We start from the raw sequence: 21,394 nt of genomic DNA on the forward strand, positions 1-21,394 counted from the left end.
AAATCCTATTTTGCATTCGAGACCTAAACATATTAAAATAAAACATCACTTCATTTGTGATTATGTCCAAAAAAAATTTATTGATTTACAATATATAAAAATTGAATATCAGTTTGCTGGTATTTTTAGAAAACCTTTACTTGAAGAAAGACTTGAATATTTGAAAAATCTTTTGGGCATGAAACATGTTGAATGAATGTTATTCTTCAATGCGTTTAGTGCTCACACATTGCATCTAGTGAAAAATATAAAAAGACATATCGTCTAGAGATGTCATAATAAATTGTATGGTTAAAGACACATTGTTTGAAGACACCTAATTTTTGCACACATTGCTTATGAAATTAGAACCTTTACAATCACTTTAGGATCCAAATATGTTTGTAGAGGCCTTCAAATTAAGACTGCTGAAATTATTAAGTTCATCTAATCGGCTTTCAAAGGTTAACAATTAGGTTTGCAATTCAACCCAACTAATTTTAATTTGATCAGACAATTTGACAACTACTGGATTGTAATCAGAATCCAAACTATTTATTGTTTGAATCACTAAATCAGAGTTAGAAATTGGTGAACCTGTCAGTTGTAACCTATCAGCAAGGTTTTTCATCTTGCCAAGATATTGTTCCATCTTCATGTCTCCTTTCTGTGTGTTGTAAAATTCATATTTAAGATAAACGATTATGGATTTGGTGTGCGCACCAACAAGGCTCTGAGCTTCATCCTAAAGTTGTTTAGATGTTTAACAATGAAGCAATTCAGTTGTAATGTCAATTGACATAAATTCATATGTCATCCTAAAATGGCTTGATTCTAGGCTGGTCAATTCTTATAATTAGGATTGACTTTTGTTGTCGTGTTATCTACAACAATGAATTGGTCAGGACATTCTATTGTTACTAGCACATGGACATCAAGTTTGTAGCCTCCAATCACTGGTAATACTAGAGATTTCCACAGTGCATAATTGTCTCTGTCCAACTTGATAGAGATTGTAGATGAGAGGTCATTTTTCTAGTTAGCAGCGAATGACATAATTGTTATGGTTATGGATAAAAATTTATGATACCAAGATAGAAAAAGGTACTGAATTGTATGATTTGCATTGATCATGTATGTGTTTAAATATAAAAGTGACATACAGAAAATAAGTACAAAACATTACCTACAATAAATAGTAACCTATAATTATGATAATAAAGATAAATATTATCCTAAATTGATGTTGATGAATGATTACAATAATTAATGTAATATTACACAATAAATAAGGTTTAATACCTTTTTTGGTCCCTTGGTTTATAGGATGTGTTCAAAGTTATCCTCGTTTTTTTCAAAAGTTCACAAATGTCCTATACTTTGTAAAAACGGTTCACGTTAGTCCTTTTTGCTTACAACGTTAAAAATGCTAACGGCAGACTTGCTCCCTAGCAAAAACTGAATGACTTGTACACTTATTCATTACGTGGCACACTCGGTTGAAATGACTTGGCAAGGTGTGTAGAAATGTTAAAATTGAATTAATTGGTTAAAAGCAAAGGGTTAGAGTTGTTGCTGATTCGTCCTTGAAGTGAGCAAAGTTGTTCTCACATGGTGGTGGTTCAAGGGGAGGTGGGATAACCCCTATTTGCAGGTGCTTCTCGTGATGAAGCACGAGGTTGTCTTGAGGTGTAGAAAACTAATATGGTGGAGTGATGCTGCAATTTGGGTTTTATTAACCCTAGGAACATGTTATTACCTCGGTTATTTTATTAACCGAGACAATAGGAGCTATATGGCCTCGGTTCTATTAAGAATCACTGCCTTAAGCTTCTAAAAAAATATTTTCAGATATTTTATGCCTCGGTTCGCGACATAACTGAGCATAAGTACTCTATGGCATTAGTTCTCTAAATAGTTGAGGTCATAGATCCCTTTATGCTTCAATTCTTTGTGAATCGATGCATATATGTTTGGGATAATTTAAAATTTTCACCGCGTCATTTTATGTTTCGGTTCCAACGAAATCGATGTCAAATGCACGAGGTAAAATTCATATTTTTTACTAGCGATAATTGATATCAATCGAAAAGTTAAAAAAAAAAAGGCATATGCTAACAATGTCATAAATAATTTGTATTTATAATTTAACTAATTGTGATTTTCATCAACTAAAGAGACTTTTGGTCCAAGTTAATTAAGAGAAACCTTTGTCAATATAAATTATAATTTTTTAAACTTCAAAATAATATCAATTAAGATTGATTAAAAAATAAAAATACTAATATTATTTTAGTCCCTCTTTCAAAGTAAGGTACATTTTAGTCTTCCTCCTTAAGGAAACCTTAATTTTTGGTCCTCCAAAACTAACAGCGTTAAAAACCAGAAAATAACTCAAAATCCTCTCCATGCACACGACGTCGTAAAGCGTTTCATTCAGATAGGAGTAACTCGACACAAGAAGGTCGTCGAGTATGGCTTCTTCGATCTGCAATCCTATCTTCTTTTCAAACACGTCTATGAGAAATGTCCTCCTCTTCTTTAGGGTAGAGAGATTGGAACTTTCCTTTCAGACTTGGAAATTTTCTTGTGCGTCATGTCTGTCAGCTAACAACTTTTTATTATCATTATTATTTATTAAAAAAAATTATTATAATTTTTTTCATTTTATTTGAAGAATATATTGTTGGAATATAAATTGATTTTATATGTTGGGCCTAAAAGATAAAAGCCCAATATTAGCAAAGGCCCAAATAACATTCTAGAAAATCCTATCTAGAAGGATTCTAGAATGTTCTACAAAAATATCTAGAGATGCTTATCCATAAGATGTCTTTAGATAAGTTTAGAATTATAGGAATGTTTTAGAAAGTTCTAGAGAATAAATTATAACCCTTAGATGAATGTTGTGGTGGCAAGATCATAACCATTGGTTAAGGAGGTGCCATTAGTATAAATAGGGGATGGTTGTATCATTTGAAAACAAGCCAAAAAGTTTAGAAGCACTCAATACAAGCCTTTCCTCTTCTCTCAAAATCTTTCAACCTCTCTCAATCTTAAACACTTCCTTCTAGCCTTTAAAGTTTCCTCCCAACAAAGTGGGATCAAGAGCCATAAGATCTTCATAGAAATGGCAAATACTAGAGTTCCCTTTCAAGTCCCAATGATCACTAAAAGCAACTATGACAATTGGAGCTTAAGGATGGTAGCTCTCCTTGGTGCACATGATGTCTGGGAGGTGGTCGAGAAGGGCCACATTGAGCCAGAAAATGTAGAGAGTCTTTCTCAAGCTCAAAAGGATAGCTTGAGAGACTCAAGGAAGAGAGACAAGAAGGCTCTCTGTCTAATCTATCAAGGACTAGATGAAGATACTTTTGAGAAGATTTCTAGAATCAAGTCAGCCAAGGAAGCATGGGAGAAGCTTAAGATCTCTTACAAGGGAGCAGATCAAGTCAAAAAGGTATGTCTTCAAACTTTAAGAGGAGAGTTTGAAGCTTTGCATATGAAGGAAGGTGAACTAGTCTCTTATTACTTTTCAAGAGTTTTAACGGTTACTAATAACCTAAAAAGAAATGGTGAGAAGCTAGATGATGTAAGAATTATGGAGAAAATTCTTAGATCATTAGATCCAAAGTTCGAACATATTCTCACCATTACCGAAGAAACAAAAGACTTGGAGGCCATGTCAATAGAGCAACTTCTTGGTTCGTTGCAAGCTTATGAAGAAAAGAAAAAGAAGAAGGAAGAGATCACGGAGCAAGTCCTCAAGGCACACGTTGATTCAAGAAAAGAAGAAAATACACACAACTAATCAAGGCGAAGTTAAAGTCAAGAACAAGGACGATGGCGTGCATATGGACGTGGACAAGGACGAAGGCCTAACAACAATAACCAAAGAGGAGAAAGCTCTAACGGAGGTCGTGGGAGAGGAAATCCGAATTCAAGGTATGACAAGACACGAATCAAGTGTTACAATTGTGATAAGTTTGGACATTATTCTTCTGAATGTAGAGTCCCTAACAAAAATAAAGTCGAAGAGAAAGCCAATTATGCTGAAGAAAGGTGTCAAGAAGATGGTACCTTGCTACTGGCTTACAAGGGCCAAGATAGAGGCAAGGATAATCAGTGGTACCTTGACAGTGGAGCAAGTAACCATATGTGTGGGAAAAGAAGCATGTTTGTGGAGCTTGATGAATCAGTAAAGGGAAATGTGGCTTTTGGAGATGAATCAAAGGTGGCAGTGAAAGGAAAAGGTAGTGTCCTCATCCGACTAAAGAATGGAGAACATCAATTTATTTCGAACGTATATTATGTGCCAAGCATGAAGAGCAACATCTTGAGCTTAGGACAACTCTTAGAGAAAGGTTATGATATTCAAATTAAGCATAATAACCTTTCTATAAGAGATAATACAAGTAGGTTCATTGCAAAGGTGCCAATGACAAGAAATAAAATGTTCGTGCTCAACATTCAAAGTGATGGCCCACAATGTCTCAAGATGTGCTACAAAGACCAATCATGGCTTTGGCATCTTCGATTTGGCCATCTTAATTTTAAAGGATTAGAGTTGCTCTTCAAGAAAGCAATGGTGAGAGGACTGCCTTATATTACTCACCCCAACCAAGTTTGTGAATGATGTCTACTTGGAAAACAATTTCGATTGAGTTTTCCAAATGAGTCGGACTCAAGAGCTCAAAAGCCATTAGAACTCATACACACAGATGTGTGCGGACCAATCAAGCCAAGATCACTCGGTAAGAGTAATTATTTCCTTCTCTTCATTGATGATTTTTCAAGAAAAATATTTCTTAAAAGAAAAATCAGAAGTGTTTGAGAACTTCAAGAAGTTTAAAGCCCATGTTGAGAAGGAAAGTGGCCTTATGATTAAAGCCTTGAGATCCAATCGTGGAGGAGAGTTCACATCAAAAGAGTTTCAGAAGTATTGTGAAGATAATGGTATCAGACGACATTTGACAGTGCCAAGATCCCCTCAACAAAATGGAGTGGCGGAAAGGAAGAACAGAACAATCCTGGAGATGGCAAGGAGCATGCTTAAAAGCAAGAGACTTCTAAAGGATTTTTGGGCTGAAGTCGTTGCATGTGAAGTCTATCTGACCAACCGCTCTCCAACAAGAAGCATTAGTGGAAAAACACCACAAGAAGCATGGAGCGGAAGAAACCAGGTATATCTCATCTTAGAGTCTTTGGAAGCATAGCTCATGTGCATGTACCAGATGAGAAACGAAGTAAGCTTGACGACAAAAGTGAAAAATACATCTTCATTGGTTACGAGGCCAACTCCAAAGGGTACAAACTCTACAATCCTAGTATAAGGAACACAGTCATCAGTCAGAATGTAGTGTTGGATGAAGAGGGAGAATGGGATTGGTCGACAAATTGTGAGGACCATACCTTTTTCCCGTGCGTTGAAGAAGATGAAGTGGAACAAGAACAATAATCGGAAGAGGCGCTTGCTACTCCACCCACTTCACCAAATACAACCATTCAAGATGATGAAAGCTCAAGTGAAAGAATGTCACGTTTTCAAAGTCTCCAAGAAATTTATGAGGTAATTGAAAATCTAGACAATGTTACCTTATTCTGTTTATTTGCAGACTGTGAGCCCATGAACTTCCAAGAAGCAATTGAAAAGAAGAGTTGGAGAAATTCAATGGATGAAGAGATCAAGGCAACAAAGAAGAATGATACTTGGGAGCTAGTCTCGCTTCCAAAAGGGCACAAAGCAATTGGTGTCAAGTGGGTTTACAAAGCAAATAAGGACTCCAAAGGAGAAGTTCAGAGATACAAAGCAAGATTGGTGGCGAAGGGCTACAGTCAAAGGGTTGGCATCGACTATGACGAGGTATTTGCTCCAGTTGCTCGACTAGAAACTATAAGACTTATTATATCATTAGCAGCTCAAAATAATTGGAAGATACATCAAATGGATGTCAAATTCGCCTTCTTAAATGGAGTTCTTGAAGAAGAAGTCTACATTGAGCAGCCACAAGGATATGAAGTCAAAGGTGAAGAAGATAAAGTCTTGAAATTAAAGAAGGCTCTTTATGGGTTGAAACAAGCCCCAAGAGCTTGGAATGTTCGAATTGACAAGTACTTCAAAGAAGCGAATTTCATCAAGTGTCCATATGAGCATGCACTATATATAAAAGCTCAAGGTAAAGATATCTTGATTGTATGCTTGTATGTCGATGACTTGATTTTTACCGGGAACAATCCAAGCATGTTTAAGGAATTCAAGAAGAATATGACAATGGAATTTGAAATGACCGACATGGGGCTTATGTCATATTATCTCGAAATTGAAGTAAAACAAAGAAACAAAGGAATTTTTATTACTCAAGAAAGCTATGCCAAAGACCTCCTCAAGAAGTTCAAGATGGATGATGCTAATCCAGTTGGTACTCCTATGCAATGCGGCATCAAGTTGAGTAAGGATGAAGAGGGAGAAAAAGTGGATCCAACCCTCTATAAAAGTCTTGTTGGAAGTTTGCGCTATTTAACTTGTACAAGATCAGACATTCTCTATGCCGTTGGAGTTGTGAGTCGGTACATGGAAGCTCCAACAACTATTCACTTCAAGTCTGCGAAGAGGATTCTTCGATATATCCAAGGTACGACAAGCTATGGCCTATACTACTCCATTTCAAACGATTACAAGCTTGTTTGATATAGTGATAGCGATTGGAGTGGAGATATGGATGACTGAAAGAGCACAAGTGGATTTGTGTTCTACATGGGAGACACGGTCTTTACTTGGATGTCCAAGAAGCAGCCTATTATCACTTTGTCTACATGTGAAGCAGAGTATGTAGCTGCAACTTCATGTGTTTGCCATGCTGTTTGGCTATGCAACCTATTGAAGGAGTTAAGCTTGCCACAAGTGGAGCCAACAAAGATTTTCGTGAACAACAAGTCGGCAATAGCATTAGCAAAAAACCCAGTCTTCCATGATCGAAGTAAGCACATCCACACTCGTTACCATTACATTAGAGAATGCATCAACAACAAGGATTGGCAAATGGAATATGTGAAGACACATGATCAGGTAGCATATATCTTCACCAAACCGCTGAAGAAAGAAGTCTTTATGAAGTTGAGAAGTTTGCGTGGAGTACAAAATCAAGTTTAAGAGGGGGTGTTGGAATATAAATTGATTTTGTATGTTGGGCCTAAAAGATAAAAGCCCAATATTAGCAAAGGCCTAAATAGCATTCTAGAAAATCCTATCTAGAAGGATTCTAGAATGTTCTACAAAAATATCTAGAGATGCTTATCCATAAGATGTCTCTAGATAAGTTTAGAATTATAGGAATGTTTTAGAAAGTTCTAGAGAATAAATTATAACCCTTAGATGAATGTTGTGGTGGCAAGATCCTAACCATTGGTTAAGGAGGTGCCATTAGTATAAATAGGGGATGGTTGTATCATTTGAAAACAAGCCAAAAAGTTTAGAAGCACTCAGTACAAGCCTTTCCTCTTCTCTCAAAATCTTCCAACCTCTCTCAGTCTTAAACACTTCCTTCTAGTTTCCTCCCAACATATATATTTTTTAATTGTACAATATAATTTTTGTTTTTCCGCAGCTATAATTGTATATTGTTAATTTATTGCATTAAATTATTTTTACAAACTCAAGACAAGGTTTTCTTACAAATTTTCTTTCTTTCTTTCTATTTGGTTTTTCTTACATTAAACAAAAACAAAAGCAAAAACCAAAGCCTATGATTCTATATTTACGTTTGACTCTTCAAGCGCCGCCTGCGTTTTTCTCATGCATGTATAAATACATACATGTTTGTGAGGAAGAGAAACCCAAATACTCCTTCATTTTTTATACAAGCTCTTTCATTCTTTAGCATTTAGTTGAAGACGGAAAGAGTAGTGCTTTGATTGGTTTAGCTATATTAGCTTTTTCTACCTTCAAGTATGAGAAGAAGAAGGGGAAACAAGGGATAAAGGAAAACATGGAGGGAGATATTTACAGAGCAAGTAACAGTTTACGTGCCAGAAGTTCAACCGTTTGGAGGAATAGCAGGTCTTCACGTGCAAAGGATGACAAAGAAGCTCTCAAATGGGCTGCTCTCGAGAAGCTCCCCACCTACAACCGTCTCAGGAAAGGGTTGTTTACAACATCTCATGGAGCTGCAAACGAAATCAATGTAACTGATCTTGGTTTCCAACAGAAAGAAAAGCTTCTTGAGAGGTTGATCAAAGTAGCCGAAGAGGACAACGAGAGGTTCTTGTTGAAGTTCAGGGAGCATATTGACAGGTATATTATATTACCTCTTCTTCACTATACTGGTAGGATTTTTGTTGAGTCTCATGGTTTTCACCTTTCGCTTGATTTGTAATTGTTATAGAGTTGGGCTTGATCTTCCAACCATTGAAGTTCGATACGAGCACTTGATATTGACGTAGAGGCTTTTGCAGCAAGTAGAGCCCTGCCTTCTGTCATCAACTCTGTTACCAATGTCATAGAGGTAGGGAAGGGCTGAATCTACTATATATGAGCTTGGTTTCTTTGTTTTCTTTTATTTTTTTCAATTAGTCTCATCATGGTATTTGGTCTTGCAGGGATTTCTTAACTTGCTACATATTGTCCCAAGCAAAAAGAAACATGTTACCATTCTTAAAGATGTCAGCGGGATTATTAAATCTCGTAGGATGACACTGTTTTTGGGTCCTCCCAGTTTAGGAAAGACCACACTCCTCTTGGCCTTGTCTGGAAAGCTTTATGAAAGTCTTAAGGTTAAACCACTTCTTTTTAATATATATATATATATATATATATATATATATATATATATATATATATATATATATATATAGGGTAACATTTTTTCTTTAAAAATAAAGGGAGAAAACAAACTAATATCAATACCGATACCGATGTTTTGTTCAGGTATCAGGAAAAGTGACTTACAATGGGCACGAATTGAACGAGTTTGTACCCTAGAGAACCGCTGCTTACATCAGCCAACATGATGTTCACATTGGAGAAAAGACTATGAGGGAAAGCTTGGCTTTCTCAGCAAGGTGCCAAGGTGTTGGATCACGTTATGGTTAGTTTCCCTTTACCTCCCCTCTCTAACCTTTTCAAAAATCTAATTTAACATGTATGCAGCCTAACTAAGAATGATCGATCATTATTTAATGTTTTGAATCGCAGACATGTTATCTAAGTTGTCTGGAAGAGAGAAAGCAGCAAATATCAAGTCTGATCCCGACCTTGATGTCTACATGAAGGTCACCAAAACAAGCTCTTTTTAATCTGTTTTTCAGTAAAATAGGAAAACCAAAACAAAATATATATATTCTATCTTTGGAATGTATTTGATTATATCGGAAGCGCTTAGAAGATTCGAAACCAGCATCTCCAGAAGCTCCTTCTCAACGACAGATCTTCAAACCAAGAATCGTCGTGATCGGTGCCAACCTTTCTTCTTCCTACACCGTCAATTCCATTCTAGAGGACATGTTTAGAACCAGAAGTAGCATCACTAACTGGCCATCCGAACAATGCAGGATCCACGGACGAAGCTCTGGAAACCACATAATCAACACACATCTGCGTGATTCTGAGCGTTTCCGACATAGGCATCAAGGAGTCACAAGATTTTAGGGTTTTGACGGAGTCCTTGAGGCTCTTAAGCACGTGCTGCGAAAGGAACCTCTCGGTCTTGGAAACGAGGTTGTCTTCGGAGTAATCTTCTGTCATTTCGAGAAACTCGTTGGCACACTGGAGCGTGACCACATTGAACGAGGAGAGGTCAATCTTGACGCCGTAACAGAATTTGGCGGCCATCTCAAAGGCCTCAAAGCCGCTGGAGAAGCCCGTGAACGTTCACTTTCTACCAACGTGCCAAGAGTTAGTAAAAGTTGTGAACATACATGGCTATAAATTAGTCACGTCAGCTGGTTTTTAATAGTGTTAGTTTTGGAAAACCAAAAATTAAGGTTTTCTTAAAGAAGAGGACTAAAATGTACCTTATTTTGAAAGATGAACTAAAAACAAATTCGCTTAGTTTAGGGACTAAAAACATATTTAACCATATTATTTTTAATGATTTTTTATATTTAATTATTTAAAATATTTATTCAAATAAAAAATATTAAAATTCAATAAATTTAATTTTTTTGTCAAAAGATATGTTTAAAAAATAGAATAATTTTATATGAGATAATTCAAATTTGGTATTTGAACTTTATAAAATCATGTTTTACAGGAACGGGATGAGCAAAGGACAATTTAATCAAGTATTTATTTATGAAGTGGACATTACAAAAATATATAATTTTACCAAGGGTTAATTTATGTAGGAAATGTACTTTTCAAGGTTTAAAACCGCGAAAAATAATCCTTATAAAATTTGTTTTTTTTATATATGGTTGTCATAAAATGGGTTTGTAACTTGTTAGAAGGCAAATAGTTACCCCGTACTAAAGCATGTATCGAAAAAGAGTAATCGAAGCAAAGAGTCAAAGTAAATTGAAAAGGAGAATAAAGCAACAAAGCATAATGGTAGTTTTTACGACACTTATTTAGTGTGTAACTTATTTAGATTTCAAAATTCAAAATTTTTTAACTGTTCGGAAGAGTTAGAAAATATAAATAGGTGTATTTTATATCTTACAAAGGTGACAAATTATGGAACAATACACACATTTTGAAAAATGTAACAAAGTGGTTACTTTGGTGTTATTTCTATTTCTTTGTAAATCTTGTGTCACCACACATACCATCTTTAATTTTATCACTTTTATTTTATTCTTCATCCATTGTTATTGGGTTCTCAACTCCATCGTTACAAAAAAAAAAACCAAAGAGATACATTGTGTCAGTGAGACATCTGTAAAATTCTCATTAGAATCCAAGTAGAAAAGAGATTAAATTCATTAAGTATTTGGAGAGACTAGTTCATGAAATTAGTGAGTTTTGCATCAAATTGATTCTCTACATTGATACTCAAGCATAAAACACCCGATTTAGTTCTAAAGATTAATAACATGTTGACTGAAAGTAAATCATTAAGAAACAATATGTTACGTTCTCTACTATTTTTAATTTTTAGCATTAAATATGTTTTTAGTTTCTAAAATTGATGAAAAATTAGAATTTGTTCTTATTCTAAACTTTGATACATTTTTATCTTCAAACCTTTTAAATGAATGAATATAATCTTTTTAACTTAATGATGTTAACTTTTTCTTACATGTTAAATGGTATTTTAAGTTGACATTTGAACTAAAATGTGTACTAAAATGTGTGTCAAATATATCCATTTATTTTTAAAATTTTGAAACCAAAATATATTAAAGTTTGAAACATGAACGAACGAATTCTAATTTTGCGTCTAAATTTAATAACATATTTAACCATAATTTTTATCTTAATTCTCGTTAACTTTTTATTATTTAAAAATCTCAAAATTTTCTTTTGAATAATGGTGATTCGATAATAATACATGATCTTATATTTTTTTATTAGAAGACAATAGTTAAAATATAATCTTGAATTGATTTCGATAATAAATAAAAAATTAATTTTGGAATCACATTATCCGTCACTGAAAAATATTATGATACAAAATTAAATCCTAAGTATGAGAGAAAATCGATAGCAATCCAATAAGTTTCCATATCAATTCCTAATTTTATTTTATTTTTAAGAAATGCAAAAATCAACATACTCTTAAAAGATAAAAAAAATGGTGGAAAATATCAACAATGGTGTTAAAAGACGGTTTTTTATTCGTAGGATTTAAGTTCCTTAGCATTTAACAATCATAAACAATATTATATTATTTTACAATATAATAAACTCCACATCAATTATCTAGAATAATTTCTTCTTAAGAAAATCCAAAAATCAACATCTCACACTGTACTTTTACACTAGAAGTGAAAGAAAATATAAAATAAATGTGAAAAATACTGTGTTAAAATAGTTATTTTCAAATGTAGGATTCAATATAAGCAATGGTATATTGTTGTATCATATTGTAACAATCTAATTTCTATTAAAGTTCATCATGGAGCTCTGTATCGTCGGTGGATTCTTGACTCCTGAAAAATCCATGTAAAATTTGTTAGTAATTTTTACTCTCTTAATTTCTCATTATATATATATATATATATATATATATATATATATATATATACTATTTAATAAAATTACTTTTCACATAAAAGCCACAGTCTTGCCAATACATCACCCACATATGTGCTTGAACAAATAGAATGAGACAGAGATATAAATAAATGAAAAAAAATAATAAAAAGACATAAAAACATACAATCCAAAAAAAAAAAAAAAAACATTAACGGTCCTTTCTTTGAAGAAGACAAAAAAGTAATAAAATAAAACCATTTTCTTAAAGCCAAAGTAATGACTGACCGTTCATACAAAAAGAAATACACTTTATAATATTTGTAAAAGTAATAAGTTAAAACAAAACTTCTTAATAGAAACTGAATTAAGGATTTATAATATTTGAGTTTAATGGAGTTCCTATGGTATAACAATTTTTTTTCTTTTTATACGTTAAAATGAGTATTTAAATACACAAGCACACATAACATCCAATGTACGTCGATGTGCGAATTTTTAAATTGAATTTAAAACAATGATAAATTAAAAAAAAAAAATACAATTCAAATAAAATTATTAACGTCAAAGTAAACTTTAAAAGAATATTTATTTTTGGTGAACAGCAGTCAATACAGAGCATTAGTCCCTGTCTGTCTTCAAAATCTCTCTCTCTATATATTAAAATTTTATGGATAGAATTCTTATATAACTAATAAATTATTAACCAATAAATCAGAATCGGTAAAGCATATCAATTATACTGATTAATTTTATAAAAAATAATTTTAATAAAACAAACAAAACAATTTCTAGTTCGAATTCATATATAGTTTATATTTAAGTTATGAGTCACTTGTTTTTATATATATATATATATATATATATATATATATATATATATATATATATATATATATATATATATATATATATATATATATATATATATATATATAGATAGATAGATAGATAATTTATGTTTGAGATTATTCGTAACATACTTTCGTCGTGGGACTATGGCATTGATCTGAGCTGGTACTATAGCAGGAGGATCGTGATCAAATTGATTCCTATAAAAAAAGAATAAGTAATTATTTTATAAATAAATTATATTTTAGTTATTAGCAACATAGTTACTTTGATATCAAAATGGCTAGACACTATTTTCTCTATAAGTTGGTGAAAAGGATGGTGAAGTGTGAGATCTGTAAGACCCATGAAAAAAAAATATATTTATAGTAAATTTTAGTATTTTATTAGTAATAATAATTTTAATGGATAGAAAAATATAAATTTTGGATATAAAATTATAGTAATTTTATAAGGAGAGGTTAAAATTTTTGATAACTTATTTAGTATTTTTTTTAAGAAAATCGAATAGTAAAAAGTGAATAGTGAATAGTAAATAGTAAAAAGTAAATAGTAAATAGTAAAAAGTAAATAGTAAAAATAAATTTTCAGCATTTGGATTCCTTAGCATGGAAGTAAGTAGTAGGTAGAAATTAGGATCAGATTTGGTGAGAAAATGATTGAAATATTATTTTTAAATAATATTAAAATAATAAATAATATTAAAATATTAAGGAATAGTAAATTTTTTTTACTATAAATAGCCATGGGAGGGAAGGGTATTTTGCACCAAGAGAAGAGGAATCAAGTGAGAGCTTGAGAAATAGAGAAGAAATAGTTAGGGAGAAATTTTTAGTTGCAAGAAGAGTAGAGGTTCTGAAGAGTTTTCGGGGAAACAAATTCGGAGCAGGAGATTAAGTCTGGAATAGAGGTAGGGGAGCTAACTTTTCTAAGCTTTTATATTATGATTTAGTACTGTTTTATTACTATTCATGTCTTGAAATTATGTATGAATATTGTTAATGCTTACTGTATGTTTATCTATATTGATATTCGGTGTAAATATTATATGATGTTGTTTTGAATCTGTTAATAAGAAATTTGTTAAAAACTAGTTGAGGAACACTTTGGCTAAGGAAAGACTTGGTACTTAAGTTGTCCATTGTGACGCACCTCTCTTTCCTGGAAGTCTACTCGACAGGTTTTTAACTTAAATCTTGTGTACAGATTATGTACTGTTAAATTATCATGTAATATATCTTGTTGGAATATATTCAGTTTGTATGATTTCTGAAATGATTGAAGTTTATTTGATTTGAATTTATGCATATGAACATGTATGAGTATTACGGGGAAATGTCGTAAGGGTATAATATGAGTCGAGGAATGTGAGTATGGTATGAGTCTCGCGGAGAGATTCTGTAATGTCATGGTATGTGTATGAGGATTATGGGTAGATTTCGTAATGGTATAATATGAGTTAAGGAATGTGAGCATGGTATGAGTTTAGTGGAGAGATTCTGTAATGTCATGGTATGTGCGTATATGTTGATGTTGAGGGTCATGAAGTTGGAGGTTATCCTGATACTCTAATAATCATTCAGTCTCAAGTAGAGAATGATGAATTATGTGGTGAGAGGGGCAGGAGGTCCTGGTCTATGTGCCGGTTTAGGACATAGTGAGGGGACTAACCTTGTGAATGGTATGGGGGGCAGAATGTCCTGGTCTATGTGCCGGTTTAGGACATAGTGAGGGGACTAACATTATGAATGGTATGGAGGGCAGAATGTCCTGGTCTATGTGCCGGTTTTGGACATAGTGAGGGGACTAAGAATGACATCACAAGTGAAAAACCTTCCGTTGTATCGCTCATCAACATATCGTTGGGATAAGTGCCTATTGAATATCGTGGGGATAAGTGCCTATTGAATATCGTGGGGATAAGTGTCTATTGGGTATTGTGGAATGAGTGTTAAGTATTGTGGGATGAGTGTTTATTGGGTATTGTGGAATGAGTGTTTATTGGGTATTGTGGGATGAGTGTTTATTGGGTATTATGGAATGAATGTCTATTGAGTATTATGGTATTTATTGGGTATTGTGGGACGAGTGTCTAATAGGAATTGTGGTACGATGGTATGAGGGTGTCTGACATAATTATTATATGATGTTTGTATCGAAGTAATTATGCATGTCTTATAAATGATTTGTTGCATGTTAGCTCACCCTACTTGTTTGTGTTTTGTGTTTGGGTATGTGCGATGATCGTATAATTCGTTATACGGGAGCAGATGAAGGAATGTCGCCTCACATAGTACCAAGGAAAGGGAGGAGTAGAAGAATTATAATTAGAATCTTTTTACATGTATAGACTTATATCAACTAGGAAATTTTAAAGGGTGAGATTACGGAATGTTACCGTAAATGTAATGTTAATTATCAAGTGTGAAAATTTGGGATGTTACATTAATGTGAAAAGTTGGGATGTTACATTAATGTGAGAATTTGGGATGTTACAAGATCACTTTAAATCTTGTAAATAGAGTTAGTCTTTTTCATTTATAACTGATATTTGAGTTATGAGAACAACTTTTTTTGCACTTCAAGGTTGATATATATAATTTTTACATAATTAATATTTAAATTACTAATAAAATACTTTTGCAATTTAAGATCGAAGTTGTTTGACAAAGTTTGAATTGATGGTGAAGATGGAGGAGTTTGATGATCACTTTGACTGAGTTATTATAAAATATTTTTGTATTTCGAGATTGAAGCTTTTATACACATTTTTTTAAGATTGAATTGGTGATGGAGAAGAAAGAATGTGAGAATAACTATGAATAATCCTATTTTAAAAAAATAGTAAGTTGTTTTAGTATATTATTGATATTGATGATATGAGAAACATACTTGTGTACTTGGAGTTTCAAATTGTTTGACACATTCTTCTATGTTTGAATTTGTTATTAGAAAGATACTTTTGTACTGCAAGATTGAAATTTCTTGACACATTTGATTGAAGAGTGTGGGGATCACTTTGAGTTTGAAAAAAAGTTACTTTTTATATATAATTGTTATTAACATATATTTGAGTTATGAACAAAATATTTGTACAGTTGAAACCTTCTTGACACATTCTTGAGCTTGAATTCTTTGTATAGATAGAGGGAGACATTAACTTTGAGGTCTATTAAAAAATTGTAATACATAATTGGTATGTGAGTTATTGTGAAAATATGTTCGCAGTTTAGATATTGAAGTTGTTTGTCATATTCTTTTGAGTTTGAATTATTTGTGAAGATAAAGATGTATAAGGATCACTTTGACTCTTATTAAAATAAGTCTTTAATTTTTATATACATAATTCATATATGGTTAATATTTGAGCTATTAGTGGTATCTTTTTGTATTCCAATATAATTTTTTTTATTACACTCTTTTGAGTTTAAATTATTAGGAAAATACTTAAAATATAGTTGATATTTGGCTTATTTGGAAAGTAATTTTGTTGCTTGACACATTTATCTAGTTTGAATTATAGTCCTAGAAATGGAGGAGTGTGACATCACATAGAGTCTTATTAAATGAAATTAGTATTGTGATTTATACGTAATTAACATATAATTGATATTTGAGCTATAAGTAACATACTTTTGCTTTTTGGGATTAGAATTGTTTGGATCATTCTTCTTCTGATTTTGAGTTGGTGGTGAACGTCCAAGAGTGTCAGTATCATGTTGAGTCCTATTAAAAAAAGTCATCAAATTTTAATACATACAATTAATTTTTGTGTTGTTTGCGACATACCTATTGATTTCGACATTGGAATTACTTGACACATTCTTCTGACTTTGAGTTGATGGTGATACAAAAGAAGTTTGAGGATCACTTTCAGTCCTATTGAATAAGGGTAAAAAATTCTTTAAATATAAATAATATATTATTGACATTTTGAGTCCTATTAAAAAAAGTCAACAACTTTTAATACAAATAATTTTGTGTTGTTTGCAATATACCTATTGACTTCGACATTCGAATTACTTGACACATTCTTTTGGGTTTGAGTTGGTGGTGATACAAGAGAAGTTGGAGGACGACCACTTTGAATCATATTAAAAAATGGTCAATAATTCTTTTATATATAAATGATATATTATTCACATTTTGATTCTAATTAAGAAAAAAGTCAACAACTTTTCATAGGTATTTGATGTTTTGTATTGTTTATAACATACCTATTGACTTTGACATTGGAATTACTTGTCACATTCTTTTGTGTTTGAGTTGGTGGTGGCACTAGAGAAGTTTGAGGATCATTTTCCGTCCTATAAAAAAATGAACAATATCTTTATATATAAATAACATGTTATTACTATTTTGAGAGCTATTAAAAAATTTCAACAATTATTACTTGTTGACTTCGACAATAAAATTACTTGACAGATTTTTTTATAGTTTGAGTTGGTGATGACATTATAGAAGTTTGAGAATCGCTTTCCTTCCAATTAAAAAAGTATCAAGTGTTCTTTTATATATAAATGATATTCTATTAACATTTTGAGTCCTATTGAAAAAGGTCAATAATTTGTATTACCTATAATTGGTATTTGTGAACATATACCTATTGACTTGGTAACACTAAAAAAAAAGTTTGAGAGTCTTATTAAAAAAGGATAAATAATTTTTGTATATACAATTGATATATTATTAATATTTGAGTTATAAATAAAATATTGTTGTATTTCAAGATCGAAACTGTTTAACACTTTTTTTTTTGTTTGAATTTGTGCTCGAGATGGAGAAGCCCCTCTTATAATAGAGTTAATATATTTTTTTTATATAAAACTAATATTTGACTTCTTAAGAAAGTAACTTTTGTACTTTTAAATTGAAAGTGCTTAACACATTCTCTTGGTTTGAATTGGTGGTGGAGATAAATGATTGCAAGTATCACTTTTGAGTCTTAAAAATAAGGATTCAATGATTGTTTGTACGCAATTGATATTTGAGTTAAATAACATGGATTCATTCAAATCATTAATTAAAAATAAAAAGATTTATTTAATACAGTAAACAGGAAAAAAAATTAAATAAATATAACCGGAAATACTAACAAGATAAATATATTAAATATTTTGAGATATTAGTAACAACATACATACATTTGTATTTCTGAGTCGGAATTTTGTAATACGTTCTCAGTTTGTTGAGTATCACTTTCACTCCTTATATAAAAAATACACTCACACAAACATATCATTATGTAAGTTAATAGGTGTAGTAAAATAAATATATATATCACTAACAAAAGTAGTAGAGCATGATTGAAATATTTTGAGAATAAAAATATATTTAAATTACAAAGTATTAATTATAAAATTTGTATTTTTTATATTAATTGAATTAAAATATAATTTATTAAATAAATTGAGAAAAGAATCACCTCAGATACATGACAAGGTAAATAAAAAATATATTTGAATTAATTGTAACTTACAACTTTCTGCTTTCATTCACAGTGTGCTGGCGACTTGTGAGATTATCACTTTGAGCACTGTATAAAAAAATTGTAAATAAAATAAGAATATAAAATTTATTTTTTATTTTTATTAAGAAGTGATTTTCCATTTAATTCATTCTCATTGTAAGATTCATTATATATTATATATTATAATTTGATTTATATGAAATGTTCAACATACTAAGGTTAATAAGAGGATCTTATATAAGTAGTACAACAAACATAAATATTGATTAGAATGCTCTTAAAGATTATAATGTCATACTAAAAAGTAAGTTTCAGTTGAATTTAGTTTTACAAAACTGATTTATTAACATGAGATATATCTTACTTATATATACTTAAATAATTTGTTTTCTATCTTTAAATTTTTAATTTGTTTTTTATCACTAAATATTTTTTTATTAATTAAGTCTTTATTTTTTCAAAAAAGATTCAATTAAGTCTTTTGAAGAATTAAATGTGATTCATTTTATCATGCATCAAAATTTAAATTTATCATATGCTAAAATTTAAGTCATTTTCTATTTGAAACGCGCTATCTATAAAAATCAGAAGAATTTCATAATGGAAAATGATCCATATATGACAAAACTAACTTTTAACATGTCTCACAATTCAAATAGTATTAATATAAATTTAACTCAAAGGACTATTTTGAGACTTTGTATAAAATAAAGACTTAATTAAATAAAAATCATATTTAAAAATTAAAACGAATAAAAAATTTAAACAGAAGAATCAAATTACTAATGATTGAACTTTTACTTTATTAGTTTTAACTAATATTAAATATTGAATTTTTAATAGTATCAAATATGATAATCATATTCCTTTAAAACATAAATAAAACTGTAATAACATCAAAATAGATTATATATGCTGTTAGAAATCCTACATTAACTAAAAATAAAATCAAGGAGCCTTAAAATCCACCTCTTAGGATCTGAAATCTTTTAATCCAATCATACAAAATCCTTCAACCATTTATATTTGAAACCAATTTTAGGTTTTGTGAAGGCAGTGATTACAAGTAGAAAGATATGAGTAACAGTATTACCTTATGACAGAACTGGGAAAATGATGATGCAGCAACACAAATGAAAGAAGAAACGGAAGAAACGCGATGACACCATGTTGAAAAGCCATTTCAGAAAAAAGTGCTTATGGAGAACTGTGATTGTTAACGGCAATGAAGTGATAGTTATAATAGAATGCAAGGCATTGCTTAAGAATATATATATATAGTCTTTGCAATTACTCTCTTTCTTCTTTCAGCTTCGTCCTTTTCCATTATTTTAACTGAATATTAAGTGAGTTGACTTAATCTCGCTAACAACGAGAAGGAAGTTGTTTGAACTAGTATTTTTTGAAAAAAAAAAGTTTATTAGATATTATTACAAGATTTACATTTTTAAAATTCATTAATGATTTATGATCGTATAAATTACTGTTATAAATTTAACTGAGTATGAGTCTTGATTTAGTTAGAGATGAGAAAATTAAATATTTTATAAAATTAAATATATATATATATATATATATATATATATATATATATATAATTTTAAGAGTTTGAGATGAAAGTTATGTTAATCTAAACTTATGTTATTGGTATAAATTTATGATATTTGTATAAATTCAACTTCCTATGTTTCGTATTATTTAAAAAAGTATGAATTAGTATTTGATTGGTTTATCTAATATCAAAATAACTACTTTTTATTTTGACAAAAGAAAAATGTAACTGTGTCTGTAGAATTGTGTAGGCTGAGATATGTGTGCAATGAATCACCTCCGCTCCTTCCTCATATACTATGGTCGTCGCGTCTTCTTCCTATAGAAAACTCTAGGAATAGATGGTCTGGGTACCTGCAAAGGCACTCTGACGCTCAAGTCAGAAAAAAGATCAATCTAACTGTTTTCAGTTTACTCGAAGAAGAAGATATTCCTTTCTTTCTTAAATTTCTCTCTAGGGGAAAAACGTACATTTTTTTCTCCTTTAGTTCGCATATTTATCTTAGTAATAATGAACTGTTTACCTTAAATTCCGGCTGGTTGGTTGAGAATCTGGTTCTAGAGAGTATAACCGTTAAGTCGTGCTAGATACTGGGTCAGTTGACTCCGTAATTTGCGGCTTTATAGTCGGATACATCCAACAACCGCTCTGTCAGGATTAAGATGTTGACTGACCGACCTTTAGTTCAATCAAAAGACGATCGTTAGATAACGATCGCTTACAACGGTTGACGTCAATGGCGACGGAGACCCATCGTAAGATGTCCTTAACCGATCGTTCCTCTCAGTAAGTGGACGATCGGTTAAGGTCCTCTTAATAAGTGGACGATCGGTTAAGGGCGACCGTGCACTGTCTATCATCAACGGTCGCCTGAGTTATTAGTCGATCGTTTCAGTTAACCTAAACGATCATTCCTTGGACGATCGTTGATTAAGGTAATCTACCATACAGTAACTATTTGGCTCACTGAATAATTGGATGTAATTTGACATATATATTTAAACTCACTTTTCTTAATCAGATGTAAACAAATATTAAAGGGGCAATTTGTTGTTAGAACACGGATTTTCCAGATAAAAGACGAATAAAAAGATGTTCGTAACGCGATTTCTCTTTTAATTTATTTTTGTTACAGAGGTTTTAATGAGTCTAAGTTCTATATTTTTATCATGTTTGAATAATGTATGAAAGGGTGAGAGTAATTGACTATATATAATGTGAACACGTTCTCCTTTTATACATGTTTCTACTCAGTTATTCAAGAAACATTCAACTTTCAAATTTCAAAATAAGTCTGAATCTTTTTTTTTTTTTTTGGAGAGAAACCAAAAGTTATAAAATAGATATTTAGAGAACATTCAAAAGATCACATCCCAAAAGATCTAGAAAATAAATTATTATTATTATTATT

The 21,394-nt window shown here is 31.2% G+C and overlaps 2 protein-coding genes and 1 long non-coding RNA gene across 3 annotated transcripts; 1 reads left to right on the top strand and 2 right to left on the bottom strand.

The window, feature by feature from the left end:
• The first annotated feature begins 2,986 nt into the window (after window positions 1-2,986).
• LOC108339125 (uncharacterized) lies at window positions 2,987-3,790 on the top strand. The gene has a single exon (XM_017576272.2). It carries the CDS (start codon window positions 3,110-3,112, stop codon window positions 3,788-3,790), a length of 681 nt encoding a protein of 226 aa, XP_017431761.1. The 5' UTR covers window positions 2,987-3,109.
• Window positions 3,791-9,227: 5,437 nt separating this feature from the next.
• LOC128196607 (BTB/POZ domain-containing protein At5g66560-like) lies at window positions 9,228-10,803 on the bottom strand. The gene is made up of 2 exons (XM_052878087.1): window positions 10,799-10,803; window positions 9,228-9,824 (listed from the first exon to the last, which is right to left on the bottom strand). The coding sequence occupies exons 1-2, from the start codon at window positions 10,801-10,803 to the stop codon at window positions 9,467-9,469; spliced, it is 363 nt and encodes a 120-aa protein (XP_052734047.1). The 3' UTR covers window positions 9,228-9,466.
• Window positions 10,804-11,888: 1,085 nt separating this feature from the next.
• On the bottom strand, window positions 11,889-13,149 carry LOC128196582 (uncharacterized). Its single transcript, XR_008249030.1, has 2 exons — window positions 13,093-13,149; window positions 11,889-12,066 (listed from the first exon to the last, which is right to left on the bottom strand). It is a non-coding gene; the product is annotated as an uncharacterized LOC128196582 (long non-coding RNA).
• Window positions 13,150-21,394: the final 8,245 nt, after the last annotated feature.

The sequence above is a fragment of the Vigna angularis genome, chromosome 5 (assembly GCF_016808095.1).
Source record: "Vigna angularis cultivar LongXiaoDou No.4 chromosome 5, ASM1680809v1, whole genome shotgun sequence".
In the NCBI taxonomy this organism is placed as follows: Eukaryota; Viridiplantae; Streptophyta; class Magnoliopsida; order Fabales; family Fabaceae; genus Vigna; species Vigna angularis.

Excerpts from the sequence above, each read along its gene's own strand:
- LOC108339125 (XM_017576272.2), top strand. The coding sequence starts at position 3,110 with ATGGCAAATACTAGAGTTCCCTTTCAAGTCCCAATGATCACTAAAAGC.